This window comes from Erinaceus europaeus, chromosome 1 (genome assembly GCF_950295315.1).
Source record: "Erinaceus europaeus chromosome 1, mEriEur2.1, whole genome shotgun sequence".
Classification (NCBI taxonomy): Eukaryota; Metazoa; Chordata; class Mammalia; order Eulipotyphla; family Erinaceidae; genus Erinaceus; species Erinaceus europaeus.
This window is the reverse complement of record NC_080162.1, coordinates 90132967-90156608: the sequence shown is the minus strand read 5'-3', so window position 1 is coordinate 90156608 and position 23642 is coordinate 90132967. Positions and strand designations below refer to the sequence as shown.

Genomic DNA, 23642 nt, shown 5'->3' with positions numbered 1-23642 from the left:
TTCTATAAACCCACCCTCTGTAGAGTGTGTTTGGGCAGACTGACTTTCAGTGTTCAAGTGGGACAGGCCATTTGGCCAAGTTACCGCTCACCCTACTCACCCTACAATCCTACTTATCTGTTCCCAGGCACCATTGGCTTGTCCTGGACCTTCCTGCTTTATGGGCTGACTGCTATCCTCGGCGTGGGCTTCATCTATTTGTTTGTCCCTGAAACAAAAGGCCAGTCACTGGCAGAGATAGACCAGCAGTTCCAGAGGAGACGGTAAGGGGACAAGTGGGGCCGGGGAAGAGTCACCTCAGATGTGCAAAACTTCACTTTAGGATCGCAACTCTCTTACTTTCTCTTTGCAATGTAGCATATTCCTCTTCTTGTTGTCTTTGCTGTTTAGACAAGATGAGTTTTGTTCTGCCTTCAAACATGAACTGTTTTCCTTGAGTTGTTCTGTGGTTTCCTACAGCACAGTTTTAACTGATGTTAAACCCAGCTCATAGGGATTTTTAAAGTCACACAGTGATGCTAGAATCTTAGAGACATGGAAGTTAAAAGAAGCAAAATGTTATAACTGACCTTTTTAAAAAGTACACACTAAGGGCTGGGGAGATAACACTATGGTTATTCAAAAAGACTCATGGTTTAATCTTCAGCATCATCATAAACAAGAGTTCTGGTTAAAAAGTAAATTAAATTAAAATTGCACACTAAAAACTATAGAGTTAATTCACTCACTAGGTTAGTGTTTATTAAGTGCTTGCTATGTGCCAGGCAGTGTTCTGTGACTTAGGGAATGTAGCCAAAAATAAGATGGTAAAGAAGGGGACAGAAAATAAACAAGGTGGTGAATAGTTGGAAGAAAATGGAACAGAAAAAACTATGTTGAGTGGACCCAGTTGGCAGAGAGATGACAGAGGGGTAAGGGAGTAAGAACAAATTACAGTGGGTAGTCAGAGAGGGGAGGCTCTGAATGCTAAGAAGGAGGCAGCTAAGCAAGGACTGAAAGGAGGAGATAGAGGGAACCATGAGATAGAATCAGCTGACTAGGTAGGAGTTACACCATGGAAGGGCTCTTGGTCCTAGAGAGGAGCTCAGAGTCTTAGCATCCTGGAATCTTGAACTGTTCACATAAGAGAAGAGAGAAATGGGTCCATCAGAAGCAGACTTGAAAACACTATAACCCTAAACAGCATTGGTAATTCACAGTTGCCTCTTGTAGTAAAGAGGAAGCATTTCCTCTTGGCTATCTATTCTATTCCTGGGGAGTTAGGGTTTTATTAGGGTCAACAGGCAAGTCTGTGTTTAGGGGAATCATCATTCTAGTTCCGGTAGTTGAGAAGTCTTTGATATCTGAGGTCAGAAAGAGGAACCAAACAACACCCAGTTAATTGCACACATTATAAAGTGCAAGGCTCTGCGTTTGAGCCCTCACCCACCCATCCCCACCTGCAGGGAGTATGCTTCACAAACAGTGAAGCAGGCCTGCAGCACTCTCTCTCTCCCTATCTTCTACTCCCATTTCAATTTCTATCTGTCCTATCAAAAAAAAAAATTTTTTTTAAAAAGAGATAAAGAAACTTCACCTTGGACAGCACGAGGGCCAAATAAAGGCTGCAGAGATGATGCAGGGCTCCTTCTAAGCAGGGGTATGGCAGGAGCTGGTCTTTATGTCTAGCAAGGCCACATCTAGTGACCGTGGAATGAACTGAATATAGGTGGTGAGGGCAGACACAAGGAAACCAGGGAGGAACTTTGGCTCATTCAAATAAAAGGGGACAGAGATACATATTGTCAGGAAGTAGGAAGAAGAATAAGGTAGGAGTGGGGGTGGGATAGGGTCCCTGAAAGTCCCCAGGCACTGTGACCCTCTAACTCCCCCTCCCTCTGTTTGACAGGTTTATGCTAAGCTTCGACTGGGCACAGAGCTTGGCTGGCATCCAGTACAGCCCCATTGAGGTCCCTGAAGCCCCCTGATTTCATTTGCTTGGAATATGTTGGAACCCTGGCATCACCAGACAATCTTCTGCTCACCTAGGTGCCAGAACACAAGTTCTGGGTGCTTCCATCCCAGAGCATCAGGCCTTTGGTGCTGTGTGGAAGTGTTTGATGTCTGGGAACTCCCAACTTTTAATTTGTGTCTCAGGAGGCTCTGTGGGTTCCTGAAGACACATCTTCTTGCTTCAGTTTGCCCAGTGACTCTATATCTCTGGAGTACTCCTAATGAGAACATTTTATGGAGTTTCCATTGCTCCATTTTCTTAAATAATTTCTAGGAGACCCAGCCTGGCAGGAAATTTCACCTGGTTTCATCCTTAATTCTAGCTGAGTATTCCATATCCACTGCTCTCTTTCTTTCTGGCTGGGACTATTTTGGTGAAAAGGAACCAGATTTATTTTTTCCTCTTTGACCTCAGATAAATATCACCTAGAATATTTATCACTTACCAGCAACCAAGACTGATAGCTAGGAGGTTTAACTTCTTTTTTTAATATTTATTTATTTTCCCTTTTGTTGCCCCTGTTGTTTTTCATTGTTGTAGTTATTATTGTTGTTAGTGATGTCGTTGTTGTTGGATAGGACAGAGAGAAATAGAGAGAGGAGGGGAAGATAGAGAGGGGGGAGAGAAAGATAGACACCTGAAGACCTGTTTCACCGCCTGTGAAGCAACTCCCCTGCAGGTGGGGAGCTGGGGTCTCAAACCGGAATCCTTATGCTGGTCCTTGCACTTTGCGCCATCTGCGCTTAACCCACTGTGCTACCGCCCGACTCTCGGAGGTTTGACTTCTATCCTGGTTCTGCAGGTATCATTGTTTTGTGACTGACTACGATGCTGTGGATTAGGAGCCTACACCAGGTGACTCCAGTTTTTTTCTAACACCAATTACCTGGAGTCCTAAGAGTGGACTCTTACAAATCTTCCAAGAGCTTGCTCCATGCTCTCACATTTCTAATCACCTCTGTGGGGGCCTATAAATCTTAGTCAAAGGAAAGGAAAATAGAATTGCAGGGTCATGTGTACTGAAATTCAGTAGCCTCTGGGTACAGTCCAATGTGAAACATGCTGAAGTGGTCCTGGTTGCATTGCTTAGATTGGGATCAGCAGATGCAGTTATCAGTTGGTATGAGAGAAGTTGAATTGAGAGAAGCATGCAGGAAAGCGAGCCCCACCCCAGAGGTTCCAGGACTTGGAGAAATATGGGCTTTACAGACAAAGGGGAAGGTTCTTGCTGTTTAAGGATTTAAGGAGGCAATAGATAGTTATTGCTATAACCAAATTATTTGGCAACTGGGTTAACTTTGAAAATCCCTTTGTTAGCATTTGCTGTGTCATACAAGACCTCACCATAATTTGTGTAAGACCCCTTGTTTCATCTGCTCTGTTATTACCTTTGAGTTCCTGTTTATTAAACAAATTGTCCTGCTTTATATCTTACCGTCTTACAGCCACCAAGTTGCAGGCGCTACCATGATTCCATTCTGAACTCCCTGGACAGATGACCTCACCAGTGTGTCAGAGAATCTCAACTCTCCAGAGCCCTGCCCCACTAGGGAAAGATAGAAACAGGCTGGGGGTATGGACTTATCTGTCAATGTCCATGTCCAGCAGAGAAGCAATTACAGAAGGCAGGCATTCCACCTTTTGCACTCCATAAAGAATTTTGGTCCATTCTCCTAGAGGGATTAAAAATAGGGCAGTTTACAATGAAGGAGATGGGACACTAAAGTCTGGTGGTGGGAAGTGTATTAAATTGTACCTCTGTTATCTTACAATCTTGTTAATCATTATTAAATGGCTAATAAAAACTTTTAAAAAGATGTGTTTATTGCACAAAATTTACAAATAAGACTTTATTGTGAAGACTATTACAAATTCTATTATGACCCACCAATTCTTGACAGCTTGTTTGGAGGTTCTAGCAGGGGAGTGCAGCTACTCATATACCCTCGACCAAAGTCCTGTCTGTCTCTCTTCGGGGAAGGCCATCCTCCTTCACCAAGCATGCAGTTTCTGGAGAGAGGCACATGGAGCACTGAGAAAGGAAGGGGACACCTGCCTAGCCAGCCAGATGAGCCAAATCAACCCTGACAGCCAGTGGGGTGACCGATATCACAGCCAAATTGCCCTCACATCCATCCCATAAATTCTTAAGGCTCTTGTTGACTTTTTGCCAAACTATTACATAAGAAGCCATTGCTGCAGTTTAACCCTGATTTGACAAGAGTGGGCTATAAATGTTTGATAATAATGGCCTGGTAGGAGGTGCAGTGGATAAAAGTGTTGGACTCTAAAGCATGGGGTCTTGAGTTCAGTCCCTGGCAGCACATGTGCCAGAGTGATACCTGGTTCTTTCTCTCTCCTCCTATCCCTTTAATAAATGAATAAATATATAAATATATTTTTAAATGTTTGATAATAACACATTTACAACTCAGCAAATTAGTTCCTCAGTCCATTGAAGAGCTAGTACAGCTCTGTCATGAATGCACATTGAAATTCTTGTTTACATTAATAAATCAGGAAATTAAAACACTGGTGATGTATGTTCTCAAACCTTTTATCAGTGACGTGTTTGAAAAGCTTACTGAACTGGATAGGAGTGTTTGAATACTAGAAGCCTATTTCTACAGTTGTTTGTGTACTTTTTTTTCATGTTTCTTTTTTAAATTTTTTATTAGTGATTAGTGATAGCTGACATGCAGGTGGACTAAAAGTATTGTCTGGAAAGATGGTGTCAGAGTTGAGAATAGGACTAGAAAGCTGGATTAGGGCAGAGAGTGGCTCCCAATATATAAATACTGTGAACTGTATACTCCACCAATCTGACCTAGGGTTCATATTTATTCATATTTAGCAGAGGAGCCTGTGTAACCTCTGCATCCTTGTCACTATGAGTTCACATTCCATGGTCACAGCTAGGAACATTCTAGGCTTCACGCATTTCAGGACCAGTCCTCCCCGAATGGCACACAACCTCCCTACAGAGAATGAGGCAGTTTCTACCATTGCTGCTATATACTGAGGGCAAGGTCCTGGAGAGACCTACAAGGGGCTCTTGATGATGTTCCTGATGGAAGTGACTAGTGATGTTAGGGAGAGGAATCTGTTAGAGGTCTAAACCCACACCTATGTGGGAATCCAGAGACTCTCTAACTATAGCCCCAGATAATGGGGTGACCTAGTATTGACCAAAAAGTCCATCATTAAAATGTGCTGGTCTCTTTCCCTTATCCAGCATTTGTAGTCCTTACCTTATCTGATGAGATTAGACTTAAGGTGACTGAGGGTAGTAAAGTATGGGGTAGGAGAGGAGGGTGTCTAGACATATGTAATAAATATTTCACTAGGATCTTTATGGTGTCTTTAGGTCTTTCTACTTGCTTGCTGAACTTATTGAGCCTAAGTCTACTAACAGCAGACTATTGTACACTTTTACTTTGAGGTATATGTTTTCCCCTAACTTATGGATACATAAGCACATGCACTCTGTCTCTTAGGTCTTGGTCTTTATCTAGGGCCTATAACTTTTTTAAGTGACTGCACCATTTGAAATGGAACTAGGTAGTCCATTGTGTTAGGAAAAGGTCTATCCTCATAAAACTAACACACACACACACACATACACACACACACACCTGCCCTAGCCCCCCCCCACAATTTGCTAGATATTAACCATAATGCAATTGCCTATACTATTCTGAGGCTATTTTAGGTCTCATTCTACAGAAAACCCTAATCTCTACTATTAGCCTAAGAGAGCATACTGCTAGTCTTAGAATCCCCCTTTTTGATTAAGGCCATCAACTAAGGGGTCATGTAGGGAATCATGTGAGTGAGTGAGTGAAAACCCATTCTTTTATTTATTTATTTATTTGCCCTTTTGTTGCCCTTGTTGTTTTTTATTATTGTTGTAGTTATTGTTGATGTTATAATTGATGTAGTCATTGTTGGATAGGACAGAGAGAAATGGAGAGAGGAGGGGAAGACAGGGAGGGGGAAAGAAAGATAGACACCTGCAGACCTGCTTCACCGCCTGTGAAGTGATTTCCCTGAAGGTGGGGAGCTAGGGGCTCGAACTGGGATACTTATGCTGATCCTTGTGCTGTGCACCACATGTACTTAACCTACGGCACTACCGCCCGATGCCCTGAAAACCCATCCTTATAGTACACCAGGGAGTAGTGAGGTCTGTGGAAACAGGCAAACACAGCCCTCTCAAAAAGGGAAATTAGCAGTCAGTTTCAGCTGGGGGCTGCCACATAGGAATGTGAGTCTTATGTGACCTAACTACCTCCATTTTTTTTTTAAGAAATGCAGAAATTTAGACCTTGGTGAGAAAATTCCCGATTTGCTAATACAGATACATAATTCTTAATGGGGAAAAAAAACAACTCTTAAGCTCAACAAATATCACCTGTGGCTTAATTGTGGCCTTTAGCTTGTCCCTCCATTCTTTCCGTCTGGGCCACTCTGAGTTCTTAAAGTTTTAATTTTCTGACAGTTACGACTTTTGAAAAAAACAGTTACATGCAAAGATAGCCAAACAGCTTGAATTGTATAGGTGTGAGGAGATGTTGTTGAAGGAAAGGAAATGGTTAATCTGGACATGTAACTTGGCTCAGCTGGACGTGTGACAGGTAATTGCTCACCTATATGGAGACAGCACTGGATATTACTATTTCTATCTGGAGATAAAACATCTTAACCACTTAGCTCAGACTGGGATTATAGTAGATACTTAAAAATGGGTAACTGTCCCAGAAGCCTCCCGGGGTGTTTGGCCCTGCATGTGGAGGGTGGTGAGGATAAAGGCCAGGTAGCAGTTTACAGTGACTGAGCATCAAAGAAGTCTAGAGGTTCAGGGCATCCTACTAGGTGTTCAAATGACTTTAGCACCAGCCAGAAAAGAGCATTAATTGGTAGGTAGAGTACAGGGACAGTCTCCTTCTCTCAGTTGATCCTAGAATCAGTTCAGGGAAACATCTCCCAGCTCATCTCATCTCATACACAGCCCTTTCATAATGTGTATCTGCCAGTTAGCTTTTTTTTTTTTTTTTTTTTGCCAGTGACCGATTGCACCACATGTGCTACTTACTTGACATATTTTTAATAAGTAATATTTATTTATTTTGTATAGAGATAGAACTTGAGAGGAAAGGAGGAGACTGATAAGGATGGAGACAGAGAGAAAGAGGCACACCTGCAGCACAATTTCATTGCTCATGAAGCATTCCCCTTACAGGTGGGGCAAAGGGCTTGAACCTTTAAACATGAGCTCTCCCTATAATCACTAGAAAAAAGATACACCCACTTATCCTAAATGTACTGCTTAATATATTTAGAAAACAATTTCAAAGTGACTCATGGCTATTTAAAATGTTTCTTTCTGAGATCTTAATCTCTCAGGTATTTTTCAATCAGGTCTTGATTTTTAGCATAAATATGCTAATTAGATATAATTATAATATATATAATGATATGTATGTATAATTTCCATGTGTTGTTTTAAATTATTTTATTTTCTATGGCACCAAAGATTTTCACAGAGTCATTATCTCATAACTTCTCTTTATTTAAGTTTGATATAAACAGAGGCAAAGAGGCAGAGAGAATGAGAGACTACAACATCAAAGCTTCTTTTAATGAGGTGGTGACCAGGGTTGAACCTGGGTCATGCACAGGGTAAAGCAGGGCATTTCCAGGTGAGATATTTTACTGGCCTTTTTTAGATTTATTTAGGGTAAGGAGCTAGCATAATGGTTATGTAAAGAGACTCTCCTGCCTGGGGCTTCACAATGTCAGGTTCAAACTGAGCCCCTCCCCTAGCACTACCAGAAGCCAGAGCTGAGCAGTGCTCTGGTTAAAAAAATAAAATATATAGGCTGTGTATTTGATATGCGGACTCTCTCAAAAGCCTAGACCAAGTAGATTAGAAGCATCCAATAGCACAACTATATACAAGATACTGGGTACTGTACAGCAAACCATAACAAAAGGACTTTTCAAAGTTAACCCAATTACCAAATAATGTGATGATAACATTAACTATCGATTGTCTTTTTGAACCCTAAGATAGCAGGAACCTCACATCTCCACTATAGAGCCCCTACTTCCCCCAGTCCTGGAACCCTTGGATAGGGCTCACTTTCCCGTATGCCTCTCCCAATCCATATCAAATAATATTGCATCCACCGATCATAACCTAACCAACGCAACGATTGCCACCTCAATATGCTTCACCTCAGACTGTGTCCAGAGACTTCATGTGTGGAATGACAACCCTTCAGCTTCATTACTCGGGTGAGACCTTTCCTTTTATAGTACACTCTAATTTCATCTCAGGTGGTTCACTTTCTAACAAAGTCCCAAAACCTAGATATACACCAGTTGCTGTGAGAGAGAGCTTATGTTCACATGTATCTATAAATTACTGCAAAATATATACCTGAAAGCAGAAGTACACTAGAGTTTGCAGTGAGTACCTCCCTAACACTTCCTCTCCACTATTCCAAGCTTTGGGTCCATGATTGCTCAACAATTTGTTTAGCTTTATATGTTAACTCTCTTTTCAATCACCAGGTTCCAGATGCCATCAGGATGCTAGCCAGGCTTCCCTGGATTGAAGACCCCACCAATGTGTCCTGGAACTCAGCTTCCCCAGAGACCCACCCTACTAGGGAAAGAGAGAGGCAGACTGGGAGTATGGACCGACCAGTCAGAGCCCATGTTCAGTGGGGAAGCAATTATAGAAGCCAGACCTTCTACCTTCTGCAACCCTCAATGACCCTGGGTCCATGCTCCCAGAGGGATAGAGAATGGGAAAGCTATCAGGGGCGGGGTTGGGATATGGAGATTGGGTGGTGGGAATTGTGTGGAGTTGTACCCCTCCTACCCTATGGTTTTGTTAATTAATCCTTTCTTAAATAAAAAAAATTAAAAAAAAAGAAAATGCAAATTACATGCATGATTACTAAAATATCAGGAGAAGTACTATAAAAAAATAGAGAGAGAGAAGAAGAAGAAAAAAAGAAGAGTAAGAGTTCTTATGAAAATAGATTTAAAAAATCCTTGATTTCATAAGGAATTTCATGACCTTGATTATATTCATAATAACAAACTTGAAATATAGTGGTCATTTTTAGATATTAAATATGGTAATCCTTCCAAACAAATTAAATAAACTGAACTGAGGTCATCATTCAGGATAATCACTCCATTTAGCTTTTTTTTAAAAAAATATTTTTTTATTTTTGAGATAGAAACAGAGAGAAACACCAGAGAAAGCACTGCTCAGCTCTGGTTTATGGTGGTGCCAGGGATTGAACCGGGGACTTTGGAGCCTCAGGCATGAGAGTGTTTGCATAAACATTATATTATCTCCCCACACTCTCAGTTTTCAGTCTTGGCTTTGGACTGTAAATTTCTTTTTTTTTTAAATATGTATTTATTTATTCCCTTGTGTTGCCCTTGTTCTTTTTATTGTTGTAGTTATTATTGTTGTTTCCTTTGTTGTTGTTGTTGGATAGGACAGAGAGAAATGGAGAGAGGAGGGGAAGACAGAGAGGGGGAGAGAAATACAGACACCTGCAGACCTACTTCACCGCCTGTGAAGAGACTCCCCTTCAGGGCAGCCGGGAGCTCAAACTGGGATTCTTACGCGGGTCCTCACACTTTGAGTCACGTGCAAGTAATTTGCTGTGCTACTGCCCCACTCCCTGGACTGTAAATTTCAACCTCCTCTGGTTGCCCGCTGCCCATGCTTAAGCCTGGGATCACCTACAAATAATGGATTCTACCTTGGAAAAATAACAAGCAAGCAAGAGAGGCAAAATAGATACTGCAAGGTCAGGAAACTATTATAGCTGCTTCTGCAGGTATACCACCCAGGGCAGCCCAGGCCTCTCCTCACTGAAAATAAACATTGCTCTTGGTTTCCTCCATATCTCTCTCCTCCCCATCCCAATAAATACCTTGTCTTTATGTGCAAGGAAAAAAAAAAAGCCTAGTCTATATCTGTAAAAAAGAAAGAAAGAAAGAAAGAAAGAAAGGAAGGAAGGAAGGAAGGAAGGAAGGAAGGAAGAAAGAAAGAAAGAAAGAAAGAAAGAAAGAAAGAAAGAAAGAAAGAAAGAAAGAAAGAAAAAGTCAGCTTTGGTCCATTCTGCTATTAGCTGTGTCTATTCAAGGCCCAGAAAACAGCCCAAGGGCAGCAGCAGCAGCAGCAGCTTCTCAGGGCAGAGCCCGCAGTGGTCCTGCACTCACCTTAGGCTCACTCAGCCTGCACTCTGAGAGTGGGGCTTTCTCTCTGTCCTGCAGGTGGCGTGTGGGTGGCGTGTCCGGGGCGAGGGCGCTGGAAGTACCAGGATCACCTGTGGCCAGAAGCCAGCGAGACCAGCACTTAGGCCCATGACAACCTTCAGTGGACTTAGAAGAAGAAAATCTGTGGCCAGAAGCTGAACTGAGCTGTAGCCTAGTGATAGAGTGTCAGCTAAGGGCCGGTGGTGGCACACCTGGTTGAGTGCATATGGTACGAAGTGCAGGGACCCAGGTTTGAGCCCCAGGTCCCCACCTGCTGGGAGAAGCTTTGCTAGTGGTGAAGCAGGGCTGCAGGTGTCTCTGTGTCTCTCTTCATCTCTGTCACCCTTTCCCTTCTCAATTTCTGCCTTTATCCAATAAATAAAGATAATTTAAAAATAAGATAAAAAAGAGAGTTGGCTTATTGGGCATGGAGGAAAGAAAAGCCTTCTGCACTACCAGTGTCAATTTAAACCACCTGGTCTCCTGTGGAAGGCAGTCTGGAGAATCTTCATTACATTAGAAATGGCCCTACCCTAGCACCCAGCAATCCTTCTCCTGGAGATCTTTCTTTCTTTCTTTCTAATTTCTTTATTGGGGAATTAATGTTTTGCATTCAACAGTAGATACAATAGTTTGTACATGCGTAACATTTCCCAGTTTTCCACATAACAATACAACCCCCACTAGGTTCTCTGTCATCCTTTTTGGACCTGTATTCCCCCACCCCCACCCCAGAGTCTTTTACTTTGGTGCAATATGCCAATTCCAGTTCAGTTTCTACTTGTGTTTTCTCTTCTGATCTTGTTTTTCAACTTCTGCCTGAGAGTGAGATCATCCCATATTCATCCTTTCGTGACTTATTTCACTTAACATGATTTTTCAAGCTCCATCCAAGATCGGCTGAAAGAGAGAGAGAGAGAGAGAGAGAGACTGACCGACCGACCGACCAGAGGACCAGGAATTCCAGCCCTGTGTTCTACAAGTCCAACATTTCCCCCTGACACTCTCTCTGCCTCATTAAAGAAAGGAAATCTTTACATATTCTTAAAGTTACAGTGCTGGGAGTTACTTGGCTGTGGAATTTGACCACTTAACCATATGTGTGCCCCCAAGTGTGAGCACCAGACTCCACAGGAGAACACCTGCTCAAAAGAGGCTTCACAAAGGGTGAGAGAGTGGTGCAGTGTCCTCTCTCTCTCTCTCTCTCTTCACAAAGGGTGAGAGATTGGTGCAATGTCCTCTCTCTCTCTCTCTCTGCCTACCTCTACCCCATCTCCCTTTCTTTTCTGACTAGTGCCCTCTAAATTTAAAAAAAAAAGTCAATATGTGGAATTCTGTAGAGTTCTGACTATATCTAGAGATATAGTCATGTATATGATTCAGCAAATAAACACAGTTATTACAGTCAAGCCCACCAATATATCTCAGGGAAAGGAATCTCTTCATGAATGGCTTGCATAACACTTGTTAGAATCCACTGTGGACAAACCTGTGCTCAGAACATTCCATAAAATACCGAGAAATAATGTGGATCATCGTGCTCTGCTGCTGCTGCATGGATGCCACAAAATGCATCTGACTACAGAGAAATCCATAAAATACCAGGGTATTTTTAAGATATTGGTGAAGCAGAAAAATAGATATGCATATTCCTTTGTCATAACCTGTGTTGATATTTCCCTCCTGTCTGATGATGAACCTTATGGCAAACAGAGGTAACTGCTGCCACTCCCACCCCTACCTTTCTGAGGAGAACAGCCCAAGATACCCTGTGAGATAAGAGTTGTTAAGAAGGACTCCAGGTTGGCCAGCATCAGGGAGGAAATCAGGCCAGGATGGAAGAGATAAGTTCTGGGCTGCAGAGCTTAGTTGCATGGTGTCAAAGTAAAACATTAATCCTGACTATATCCCTGTGAAAAACTAAGTCTTGTCTTGCTTGTATGTAACTGAAATGTAACCATGCTTAAAATGCTATTTAAACCCATTCTGTTCCTTTGTTCAGGGTAGAGAAATTGCTGGATCCAATTCTCCAGCCTCACCTCTCACTTCCTGAGATTCCTACCCCACAAGGGAAGGCTAGAGACAGGCTAGGGGTTTGGATCAACCAGTAAATGCCCATGTCCATTAGAGATGCAATTATAGAAGCCAGACTTCCAACCTTTTGCAACCCATAGACACCTTTGTTCCATACTCCCAGAAGCATTAAAAAAAAAAAAAATAGGGAAGCTTCTAATGGACAAGATGGGATATGGCACTCTGGTAGTGGGAATTATATGGAATTGTACCCCTCTTATCCCACAATTTTGCTTACTGCTATTAAATCATAATAATTAAAAAAGAAGTTGAAAAATAAGAAAACACAATGCAGAACTTGGACTAGATTTGATGTATTGCACCAACGTAAAAGACTCTGGGATGGGGGGGGTGAGGTCCTGAAAAATGAAGACAGAGAAGGACCTAGAAGGGGCTGAATTTTTATGTAGAAAACTGAAAAAATGTTACACCTTTAGAAACTACTGTATTTTACTGTTTACTATAAATCACTAATCCCCCAATTAAAAAAAAAAAGAAAATGAAGACAGGAGCTATCAAAATATTTGGGACACAGCTAAAGCAGTAATTAGAGGGAAATTCTTAGCCACACAAGCACACATTAGAAAACAAAACAAAACAAAAAAAAAAAGAAAACAAAACAAAACAAAAATATCAGTAAACAGCCTGACCACATGACATAAAGACTTAGAAGCAGAAGAAGAACAAAATAACCACAAAGCTACCAGAAGAACGGAAATAACTAAAGTTAGGGCAAAAGTATATAATGTTGAAAATAAGAGAATCATACAAAGATCAATAAAGCTAAATGTTGCTTGTTTGATAAAGTAAGCAAAATTGATATACCGTTAGCCAGATCCACTAAAAAAGGAGAATGCTCAAATAAAATAGAATTATAAATAATAGAGCATATATGACAACAGATACTAGAGAAATACAAAATATTAGGTGAAGTCTCTATGAACAACTATATGCCACAAAGCTAGAGAACCTGGAAAAAAGGGATGAATTTTCCAACAATGACCTTGGGTCCATCAGGGGAGGGAATGGGGTATGGAGACATGGTGGTGGGAATTGTGTGGAGTTGTACCCCTCCTATCCTATGGTTTTGTTAATGTCTCCTTTTTTAAATAAATAAAAATAATTTTAAAAAATTAATTTTTTAAAAAAGGGATGAATTCCTAGAAACATATATCCTTCCAAAACTGAACCAGGAAGAACTACAGAACCTAAGTGGACAAATCACAGACAAAGCAATCAAAACAGTTATTAAGAACCTTCTCGTGGTCCAGGAGGTGGCGCAGTGGCTAAGGCACTAGGCTCTTAAACATGAGGTCCTGAGTTCAATCCCTGGCAGCACATGTACCAGAGTGATGTCTGGTTCTTTCTCTCTCTCCCCTATCTTTCTCATAAATAAATAAATAAAAATCTTTAAAAAAAAAAAAAAAAAAGAACCTTCTCAACAATAAAAGTACAGGACTGGGAAGTAGGGCGGTAGAGCAGTGGGTTAAGTGCATATGGCACGAAGTGCAAGGATGAGCATAAGGATCCCAGTTCAAGCCCTCAGGTCCCCACCTGCGGGGGGAGTCATTTCACAGGCGGTGAAACAGGTCTGCAGGTCTTTATCTCCTCAACTCTGTCTTCCCCTCCTCTCTCCATTTCTCTCTGTCCTAACAATGACATCAATAACAACAATAACTACAACAACAATTAAAAATAAAAAGGGCAACAAAAGAGAAAATAAATAAATATAATTTTTTTAAAAGTTCAGGACCAGATGGCTTTACAAATGAATATATATAAATTTTTTATTTATAAAATGGAAATATTGACAAGACTGTAGGATAAGAGGGGTACAATTCCACACAGTTCCCACCACAAGAACTCCATATCTCATCCCTTCCCTTGATAGCTTTCCTATTCTTTATCCCTCTGGGAGTAGGGACCCAGGGTCATTATGGGGTGCAGAAGGTGGACGGTCTGGCTTCTGTAATTGCTTCCCCACTAAACATGGACTTTTGCAGGTCGATCTATACTCACAGCCTGTCTCTCTCTTTCCCTAGTGGGACAGGCTCTGGGGAGGTGAGGTTCTAAGACACATTGGTGGGGTCCTTTACCCAGGGAAGTCCTGTTGACATCATGATAGCATCTGGAACCTGGTGGCTGAAAAAGAGTTAATATATAAAGCCAAACAAATTGTTGACTAATCATGAACCTAAAGGCAAGAATATTGCACATAAAGATTTGGGGTCTCTGTTTTGGAAAAAGCTCTTAGGTCTATTTTAGGTATATTCCAAGGGGTCCATGGCTTTACTAGTTTTTGCCTATGCCTGACATCCAACAAGCAGGTAGATCCAGGTTATTTGTCTGGGGAGATGGTGTCATCGTTGGAAAAAAGACTACAAAGCTGGATCAGGGAAGACAGTAGCTCCCAAATATGGGGAAAGTGTATAAATATTGTTGACTGTAAACCCCATCAGTTTGACCTGGGGACCACATTCAGTACAGGGGTGGGCCTATATAACCTCTGCATCCCTGTAGGTCTAAGCTTGCATTCTGTGGTCTCCACTAGGAACATTCCAGGCTGCACTAATTTCAGGACCCACCTTCCTCGGATAATAGGTAGAGGATGTTGTCCAACCTCCCTTCAGAGAATGGAACATCCCCTACCATTATTGATCCACATTGAGGGCAAGGTCCTATAGGGGCCCACAAAGGGGTCCATTATGTTGTTCCTGATGGAGATGTCCAGTGACAGTGGAGAGAGGGATCTGTTAGAGGGCTAGGCCCATCATGTCTGTGTGGGAATCCCAGGACTCCCTCGACTAGGGCCTGAGGTGATGGAGTGGCCTGATAGTGACTAAGGAGTCATCATTAAAGTATGCCAGTCTCTTGCCCTTACTCAGCTTTTGTAAACTTTACTTTGTCTGACAGGGTTAGCTTTGGAGTGATCGAGGGATGTATAATGGGAAGTAGGTGAGGAGGTTATCAAAGTCTAAATAGAAACTATTTCATTAGGTACTTAATGGTGTCTTTTTAGGTCTTTTTACTTCCTTGCTCCATGTTTCATTACTCACTGAAAATTACTGTGTGCACTTTTGCTTTAAGGTATATATTTTCCCCCAACTTGTGGATACATGTATACATGTGTGCCATCTCATGGGCCCAGGTCTAAATCTAGATTTTGAGGTTTTGTTAAGAAGTGTACCACCCAAAATGAATCTGACTGAGTCTGGAGTATGGCACCAAAATAAAAATCTCTGGGTGGAGGGTGAGGGTGGATGTTCAGCTTCATTGAGTGGTGGGGGAGTGGGAGGGGGAGGGACACAGACCTTTGGTGATGGGAATGGTGTTAACATACACTCCTATTTATTAACTTACAGTCTCACAAATAACTATTTAATTAATATGAGAAGGGAAAAATGGATTGAATGTCTCAAACTTTTTGATGCATAGACTGTAGGATGAGTATATGTTCCTTCAAGCTAAGCATTTAAGACTTCAGATTGGTATTCAGATTGAATTTTAATAGTGGACTCAAATTGTTAATGCATTTCTAATAATGACTTGTTCTTTGAAATACTAACTCTCCTAAAAGCTTAGACCAAGAAGAATAGAAGCAATTGGTGGCATTACTTTATAAGATACAGCTATATGTAAATAGCATAAAAGGTCATAAATTATGGTGAGGTCTTGTATGATACAGCAAATCCTAACAATGTGATTTTCAAAGTTAATCCGATTGCCAAATAATTTGGTTATAGCAATAACTGTCTATTGCCTTCTTAAACCCTAAGATAGTAGGAATCTTCCCCTTTCTCTATAAAGCCCATAGCCCCAGTCCTCTGGGGGGGGGGCAGGGGGGCTAACTTTCCTGCATGCTTCTCTCAATTCATACCAACTGATACTACAACTGTTGATCCTAACCTAATCAATGTAACCAGTACCACCTCAGCATGCTTCACTTTGGACTGTATCCAGAGACATCAGGTGTGTAATGTCAACCTTCAGCTTCATTACTTTGTTGCTGACATCATCTTTAAGAAGACAGATCAACATCATGTACCTTCTGATATGATACACTACAAAGAAAACACTATCTTTTCTGTAGTATTACTGCCAAAAACATAGAAAAAATATGATAGAGAGGAAATATCAGATAAACTCAAATAGAGATATTCTGAAAAAGTAGTGGCCTCTTTTCCTACAAAATGTCAATGTTGTGAAAGAAGAAAAAATCAGGAAACTTTTGAAATTGAAGATTATAGAGGCCTGACAGCTAAAGTAAATGCAGGACCTGGATTTTTCTAGACAGCCAGAATTTGAGAGGAAAGGGAGAGAGAGAGAGAGAGAGAGGGACTTGCAAGCCTGCTTCACCATTTGAAAAGTTTTCCACTTGCAGGTCCTGGAACATGTTAGTGGGGGTTCAATTGTTCTGTGGAAAACAGAAATATTACACGTGTATAAACTATTATATTTTACTGTCAACTGTAAACCATTAATCCCCCAATAAAGAAATTATAGGGGTGGAGCCAAGATGGCGACTTGCAAGCAGCTACTGGTGTCAGCTCCAATAAGCAGCAGCTTGTGACCAGGATTCTCTGGATAGAGTAGGATACTGGGTTATCAGTAGGAGGGTAAATAAGGGGTCCTAAAGATGAAACCACTCTTGGGTTAGAAAATGGAGACCAGAGAGAAAAAGAAAGGAAATCTTTTGATTATTTCTAAAACTCAATCCTCCCTCCCACCCCAAAACAAACCCCTAGGGGCTGGACAGCTGCTCCTAGCAGGCTCCCAACGGAGCTATTTTCTTGATAAAGAAAAGTCATTCCATGCCTTTTCCTCTCTGTTTTCCTTCTCTCTCTCTCTCTCTCTCTCTCTCTCTCTCTCTTTCTCTCTCTCTCTCATTGTTTTTAAGTGGCTGGAGCTCTATTTGAGTGACAAAATACCTGACCAATCAGAGCCTCACCCCTGCCTGGGAAAGACTACCTGGAGGTTTTTTTTTTGGATACTTGTTACAATTGTCTTTGCTCAGGCTGCCCACAGCCAATCCGGAGCCATCCAAGCTGCAGACTGACTGTTAGGGTTTTTTACTCTATTCTGTTTTATTATTACTATTATTATATACTTGTGTCCCCTTTGCCCCCACCTTCTTCAGATTGTTGTTTTAAAAATTAACTGTTGTTATTTTCTCATTGCTAGATGACTGGGTGTCCTATCCAGTGTGAAAGGAACTTGTATCTCTCTACCTCTTCCTTCCACTCTCCTTTTTTCCCTCATGCTAGCTAATTAAAAAAAAAAACCCTCTTTCTTTTCATTGCTCTTTTTTTCTTGTTCTTGTCTTCTTTTCTTCATTCAACCTTCTTTTGCTTTCTGAATTCACAGATACTCGTTTGTGAATTATTTTGGTGAAGAAATCTGACTCAGAGTGGAGTGTGTGTGTGTGTGTGTGTCTGTGTGTGTGTCTTCTCTACTTCCCTTTCTCCTCTTGCTATCCCTAGAATTTACAGTGGACAGTAGATCTGCATAATTGTCTATTCTTGCTTTCCATTTTTTTCCTTTCTCTTTCAAAATTTTTCCTTTGGATTTGGTTGCTATTTTTTCTTGGACTGGAGGTGTTGTTTGGCTAACTGGCATTGGTTGAACTGCATCCATCCTTGCTTCAGTTACTATCATTGTAATTTCTGAGGTTAGGTGACTACATTTGTCATAAAGGTATTTAATATAGTGTGGCTTGTACTCAAAACACAGCAACTGAAGAACATCAGGACAGAAAAATAAAAACCACATCAATAAGAAAATGGTTAAATCAAAAGAAAATAAAACTTCTACCACAATGAATCAAGACAGGAGCCCAGAAGAAACTCCAATTCAGTCAGAAGTAACCATAGATAAGAAAAGTATGCAAGCAATAATAAACCTAATAATCACAGAAATGAAGCTAACTAAGGAGGAAAGGGCAATCAGAATTAGGGAAACAACAGATGAGACCCTCAAGGAAAACACAAGCTACCTCGAGGTAATTAGAGAACTGAAAGCAGATATAGCTGAACTAAAAGGTCAATTAGCAGAACAAGCTAATACTATAACTGAACTGAAGACAGAGGCTGAGGGAAGGGAGAGCACGCTATCAGAAGCAGAAAAGAGAATTAGCCAGACAGAAGATGAGCTAGAGAAAACTAATAAAGAGGTAAGAGAGCTAAAAAAAAATTGAGAGACACTGAAAACAACAACAGAAACATATGGGATGATCTCAAAAGATGTAACATTTGTATAATTGGCCTGCCAGAGGAAGAAAGAGAGGAAGGGGAAGTAAACATTCTAGAGGAAATAATAAAAGAAAACTTCCCAGACCTGAACAACAGAAAGGACATTAAGATTCAAGGGGCCCAGAGAGTCCCAAACAGAATCAACCCAGACCTGAAGACACCAAGACACATCATAGTTACAATGAAAAGAAGTAAGGCTAAAGAAAGGATCCTGCTGTAGTGCAGCGGGCTAAGCGTAGGTGGCGCAAAGCACAAATACCGGCATAAGGATCCCGGTTCGAAACCCCGCTCCCCACCTGCAGGGGAGTCGCTTCACAGGCAGTGAAGCAGGTCTGCAGGTGTCTCTTTCTCTCCTCCTCTCTGTCTTCCCCTCCCTCTCTCCATTTCTCTCTGTCCTATCCAACAATGACAACAACAATAATAACTACAACAATAAAACAACAAGGGCAACAAAAGGGAATAAATAAAATAAATATAAAAAAATTTTTAAAAAAAGATTTAAAAAAAAAAGGATCTTAAAAGCTGCAAGAGAAAAACAAAAAGTCACATACAGGGGAAAACACATAAGATTATCAGCAGACATCCCCACTCAAACTCTAAAAGCCAGAAGAGAATGGCAAGATAGCTATCGAGCCCTAAATGAAAAAGGGTTTCAATTAAGGATAATATATCCTGCCAGACTTTCATTCAGACTACATGGAGGGATCAAAACCTTCTCAGACAGACAACAGTTAAAGGAGGCAACTATCACCAAGCCTGCCCTGAAAGAGGTTCTAAAAGATCTTTTATAAACAAGGACATCATCATAATACTTGCCATATATCAGAGCAAACAAAAAATTGTTGAATAATGTCACTACAATACATTAAATCCATAATATCAATAAATTTCAATGGCTTAAACTCACCCATTAAAAGGCACAGAATGAGAGGATAGATCAGAAAACACGACCCAACCATATGCCGCTTGCAAGAATCTCATCTGAGCCAACAAGACAAACACAGGATTAAAATGAAGAGATGGAAAACTATCCTACAGGCTAATGGACTAAAAAAAAAAGGCTGGAACAGCCATTCTCATCCCTGACACAATAGACTTTAAATTAAATAAAGGAACAAATGATGGGCAAGGTATACATAATGATTAGAGGATCAATCAACCAAGAAGATTTAACAATTATTAACATCTATGCACCCAATGAGGGGCCATCTAAATACACCTACACCTACTGAAAGAACTACAAAAATGCATCAATAGCAACATAATAATAGTCGGAGATTTTAACACCCCACTCTCACACTTAGATCAATAAAGCAGAGAATCAACAAAGAAACAAGAGAATTAAATGAAGAGATGGACAGACTAGACCTCCTGGACATTTTCAGAGTTCATCACCCCAAAAAACTGGAATACACATTCTTTTCAAATCCACACAGCACATCCTCAAGGATAGACCAGATGTTAGGCCACAAAGACAGTATCAACAAATTCAAGAGCATTGAAAGAATCCCAAGTATCTTCTCAGACCACAGTGGAGTAAAGCTAATATTTAACAACAAACAGAAAATTACTAACAGTCACAGAATTTGGAAACTCAGCAACATGCTGCTTAAGAACTGCCCAGTCAGAGAGACACTCAAGCAAGAAATTCAAACATTCCTGGAAACAAATAAAAATGAAGACATAATCTATCAAAATATTTGGGACACAGCTAAAGCAATATTGAGAAGGAAACTCATAGCCATACAATCACATATTAGAGAACAATAAAAAGCTCAAATAAACAACTTTACTGCATGCCTTAAGGACTTAGTGGAAGAGGAACAAAGGCACCCTAAAGCAACCAGAAGGACAGAAATCGCTAAAATTAGAGCAGAAATAAACAACATTGAAAATAAGAGAACCGTACTAAAGATAAATGAAGCCAAATGTTGATTCTTTGAAAAAATTAAACAAGATTGACAAATCCCAAGCCAGACTCACTAAAAAAAAAAAAAAAAGAAGAGTCGGCTATCAGGGAAGGGGGGGATGTGGAGATCGGGATATGGGAATTGTGCGGAATTAAACCCCTCTCATTCTATGGTTTTGTTAATGTCTCCTTTCTTAAATAAATAATAATAAAGAAGGGTCAAATAAATAGAATTGTAATCAGTAGAGGAGATATCATTACAGACACCCCAGAAATCCAGAAAATCATGTGAAACTTCTACGAAGAACTATATGGTACCAAGCTAGAGAATCTGGAACAAGTGGAATAATTCCTAGAAACATATGGCCTTCCAAAACTGAACCAAGAAGAACTACAAAACCTAAATGCATCAATCACAGACATAGAAATTGAAACTGTTATTAAGAGTCTTCCCAACAACAAAAGTCCTGGACCACATGGCTTTACAAACAAATTCTACAAAACCTTCAGAAAATAGTTAATACCTATACTTCTAAAGCTCTTCCACAAGACTGAAGAAACAGGATCAACTTGACAGATCATCCAGGAAGAAAATCAGTAAAGACATAAGGGAGCTAAATGAAGAGATAGATAACCTAGAACTATTGGACATTTTCAGAGTCATTCAGAGCAAGTTGTGGTATATATACACAATGGAATACTACTCAGCTGTAAAAAAAAAAAAAAAAAAAGAAAAAGAAACAGGAACACTCCCTTCCACCTTCTATGAAGCCAATATCACTCTGATACCAAAAGCAGATAGGGACACAACAAAAAAGGAAAACTACAGACCAATATCTCTGATGAACATAGATGCCAAAATATTAAACAAGATCCTGGCTAACAGGATAAAGCAGTATATCAAAAAGATTGTTCATCATGACCAGGTGGGATTTATCCCAGGAATGCAAGACTGGCACAACATGTGTAATTCAATCAATGTCACTCAACACATCAATAAAAGCAAAACCAAAAACCACATGATTATCTCAATGGATGTAGAGAAAGCCTTTGACAAAATCCAACACCCATTCATGCTCAGAACTCTACAAAAAATGCGAACAGATGGGAAATTCCTCAAGATAGTGCAGTCCATATATAGCAAACCTACAGCCAACATCAATGGACAGAAGCATACTCAATGGACAGAAGCTGAAAGCATTCCCCCTCAGATCGGAGATTAGACAGGGCTGTCCATTATCACCAGTACTCTTCAGCATAGTATTAGAAGTTCTTGCCATAGCAATCAGGCAAGAGAAAGAAATCAAAGGAATACAGACTGGAAGGGGAGAAGTCAAGCTCTCACTATTTGCAGATGATATGACAGTATACATAGAAAAACCTAAAGAATCCAGCAGAAAGCTAATGGAAGTTATCAGGCAATATAGCAAGGTATCAGGTTACAAAATAAATGTACAAAAACCAGTGGCATTTCTTTACGCAAACACCGTATCTGAAGAAGAAGACATCTAGAAATTGCTCCCATTCACTGTTGCAGCAAAATCAATAAAATACCTAGGAATAAAACTGACCAATGAAGTGAAAGACTTGTATACTGAAAACTATGAGTCACTATTCAAGTAAATAGAAAATGATACCAAGTAATGGAAAGACATCCCATGCTCATGGGTTGAAAGAATAAATATCATCAAAACGAATATTCTCCTCAGGGCCATATACAAAATTAATTCCCATCAAAGTTCCACCAAGCTTAAGAGAATAGAACAAAAACTACAATCATTTATCTGGAACCAGAAAACACCTAGAATTGCCAAAACAATCCTGAGGAACAGAAACAGAAAAGAAAGCATCACAGTCCCAGATCTCAAACTATATTATAAGGCCATCATCATCAAAACAGCCTGGTACTGGAACAAAAATAGGCACACAGACCAGTGGAACAGAATTGAAAGCCCAGAACTAAACCCCCACACCTATGGGCATCTAATCTTTGATAAGGGGGCCCAAAGTATTAAATGGAAGAAGGAGGCTCTCTTCAATAAATGGTGCTGGGAAAACTGGGTTGTTACATTCAAAAGAATGAAACCTTATCTCACCAGAAACAAAAATCAACTCCAAATGAATCAAGCACATGGATGTTAGACCAGAAACTATCAAATACTTAGAGGAAATCATTGGTGGAACACTTTCCCACCTAAACCTCAAGGACATCTCTGATGAAACAAATCCAATTGCACAGAAGAGTAAAGCAGAAACAAATCAATGGGACTACATAAAATTGAAAAGCTTCTCTGGGGAGGCGGGGTTCTAGGACATATTAGTGGTGTTGTCTGTCCAGGGAAGTCTGGTCAACATGCTAGCATCTGGAACCTGGTGGCTGAAAAAAGAGTTAAGATATAAAGCCAAACAAATTGTTGACTTATTATGAACCTAAAGGCTGGAATATTGCAGATGAAGATTTGGGGGTCTCTGTTTTGTAGCTAGCTAGTAGGCCTATTTTAGGTATATTCCAAAGGGCCCATAGATAACTAGTTTTTTCCTGAGCCTGACCTTTGATATGCAGGTGAACCCAAGTTATTGTCTGGGAAGATGATGTCATGGCTGGAAAAAGGGCTAGAAAGCTGGATCAGGGAGGAGAGTAGCTTCCAATTATGGAAAAGATATATAAATATTGTTGACTGTAGACCCCATCAATTTGATCTAGGGCCCATATTCAGCTTGGGAGCCTTTGTAACCTCTGCATCCCTGTAGGTCTGAGCTCACATTCTTTGGTCATGAGTAGAAACATTCCCAACTGCCCCAATTTCAGGACCCATCTTCCTTAGATGATAGAGTATGTTATATAGCCTCCCTTCGGAGGATGGAACTTTCTCTATCATTGTTGATCCAAGTTGAGGGCAAGGTCCTATGGGGGCCCACAAAGGGGTCTATTATGTTGTTCCTGATGGAGATGACCAGTGACAATGGAAAGAGGGATCTATTGGAGTTCTAGGCCCATCATATCTGTTTGGAAATCTCAGGACTCTCTGAATAGGGCCCCAGCTGATGGGGTGGCCTGATAGTGACTAAAGAGTCATCATTAAAGTATGCCAGTCTCTCACCTTTACTCAGTTTTTGTAGCCCT

The 23642-nt window shown here is 40.6% G+C and overlaps 1 protein-coding gene and 1 long non-coding RNA gene across 15 annotated transcripts in view; one reads left to right on the top strand and one right to left on the bottom strand.

Moving 5' to 3' along the window:
* LOC132538203 (uncharacterized) overlaps window positions 1-23642 on the bottom strand; it is a 481696-nt gene that overhangs the window by 22984 nt on the left and 435070 nt on the right. The gene's annotated exons all lie outside the window — the stretch shown is intronic.
* The window catches only part of SLC2A10 (solute carrier family 2 member 10), a 42351-nt gene that overhangs the window by 10804 nt on the left and 7905 nt on the right, over window positions 1-23642 (top strand). For 5 of the 14 annotated variants that reach the window (XM_060190775.1, XM_060190794.1, XM_060190756.1 and 2 more), the window contains 3 exons: window positions 128-263; window positions 1889-2848; window positions 3439-3810. In XM_060190775.1, the coding sequence (XP_060046758.1) occupies window positions 128-212 (85 nt within the window). In that variant the 3' untranslated portion in view covers window positions 213-263; window positions 1889-2848; window positions 3439-3810. Of the gene's footprint in view, window positions 1-127; window positions 264-1888; window positions 2849-3438; window positions 3811-23642 lie in introns of those variants that run through there. The other 9 variants (XM_060190771.1, XM_060190763.1, XM_060190780.1 and 6 more) reach the window with 6 other exon arrangements.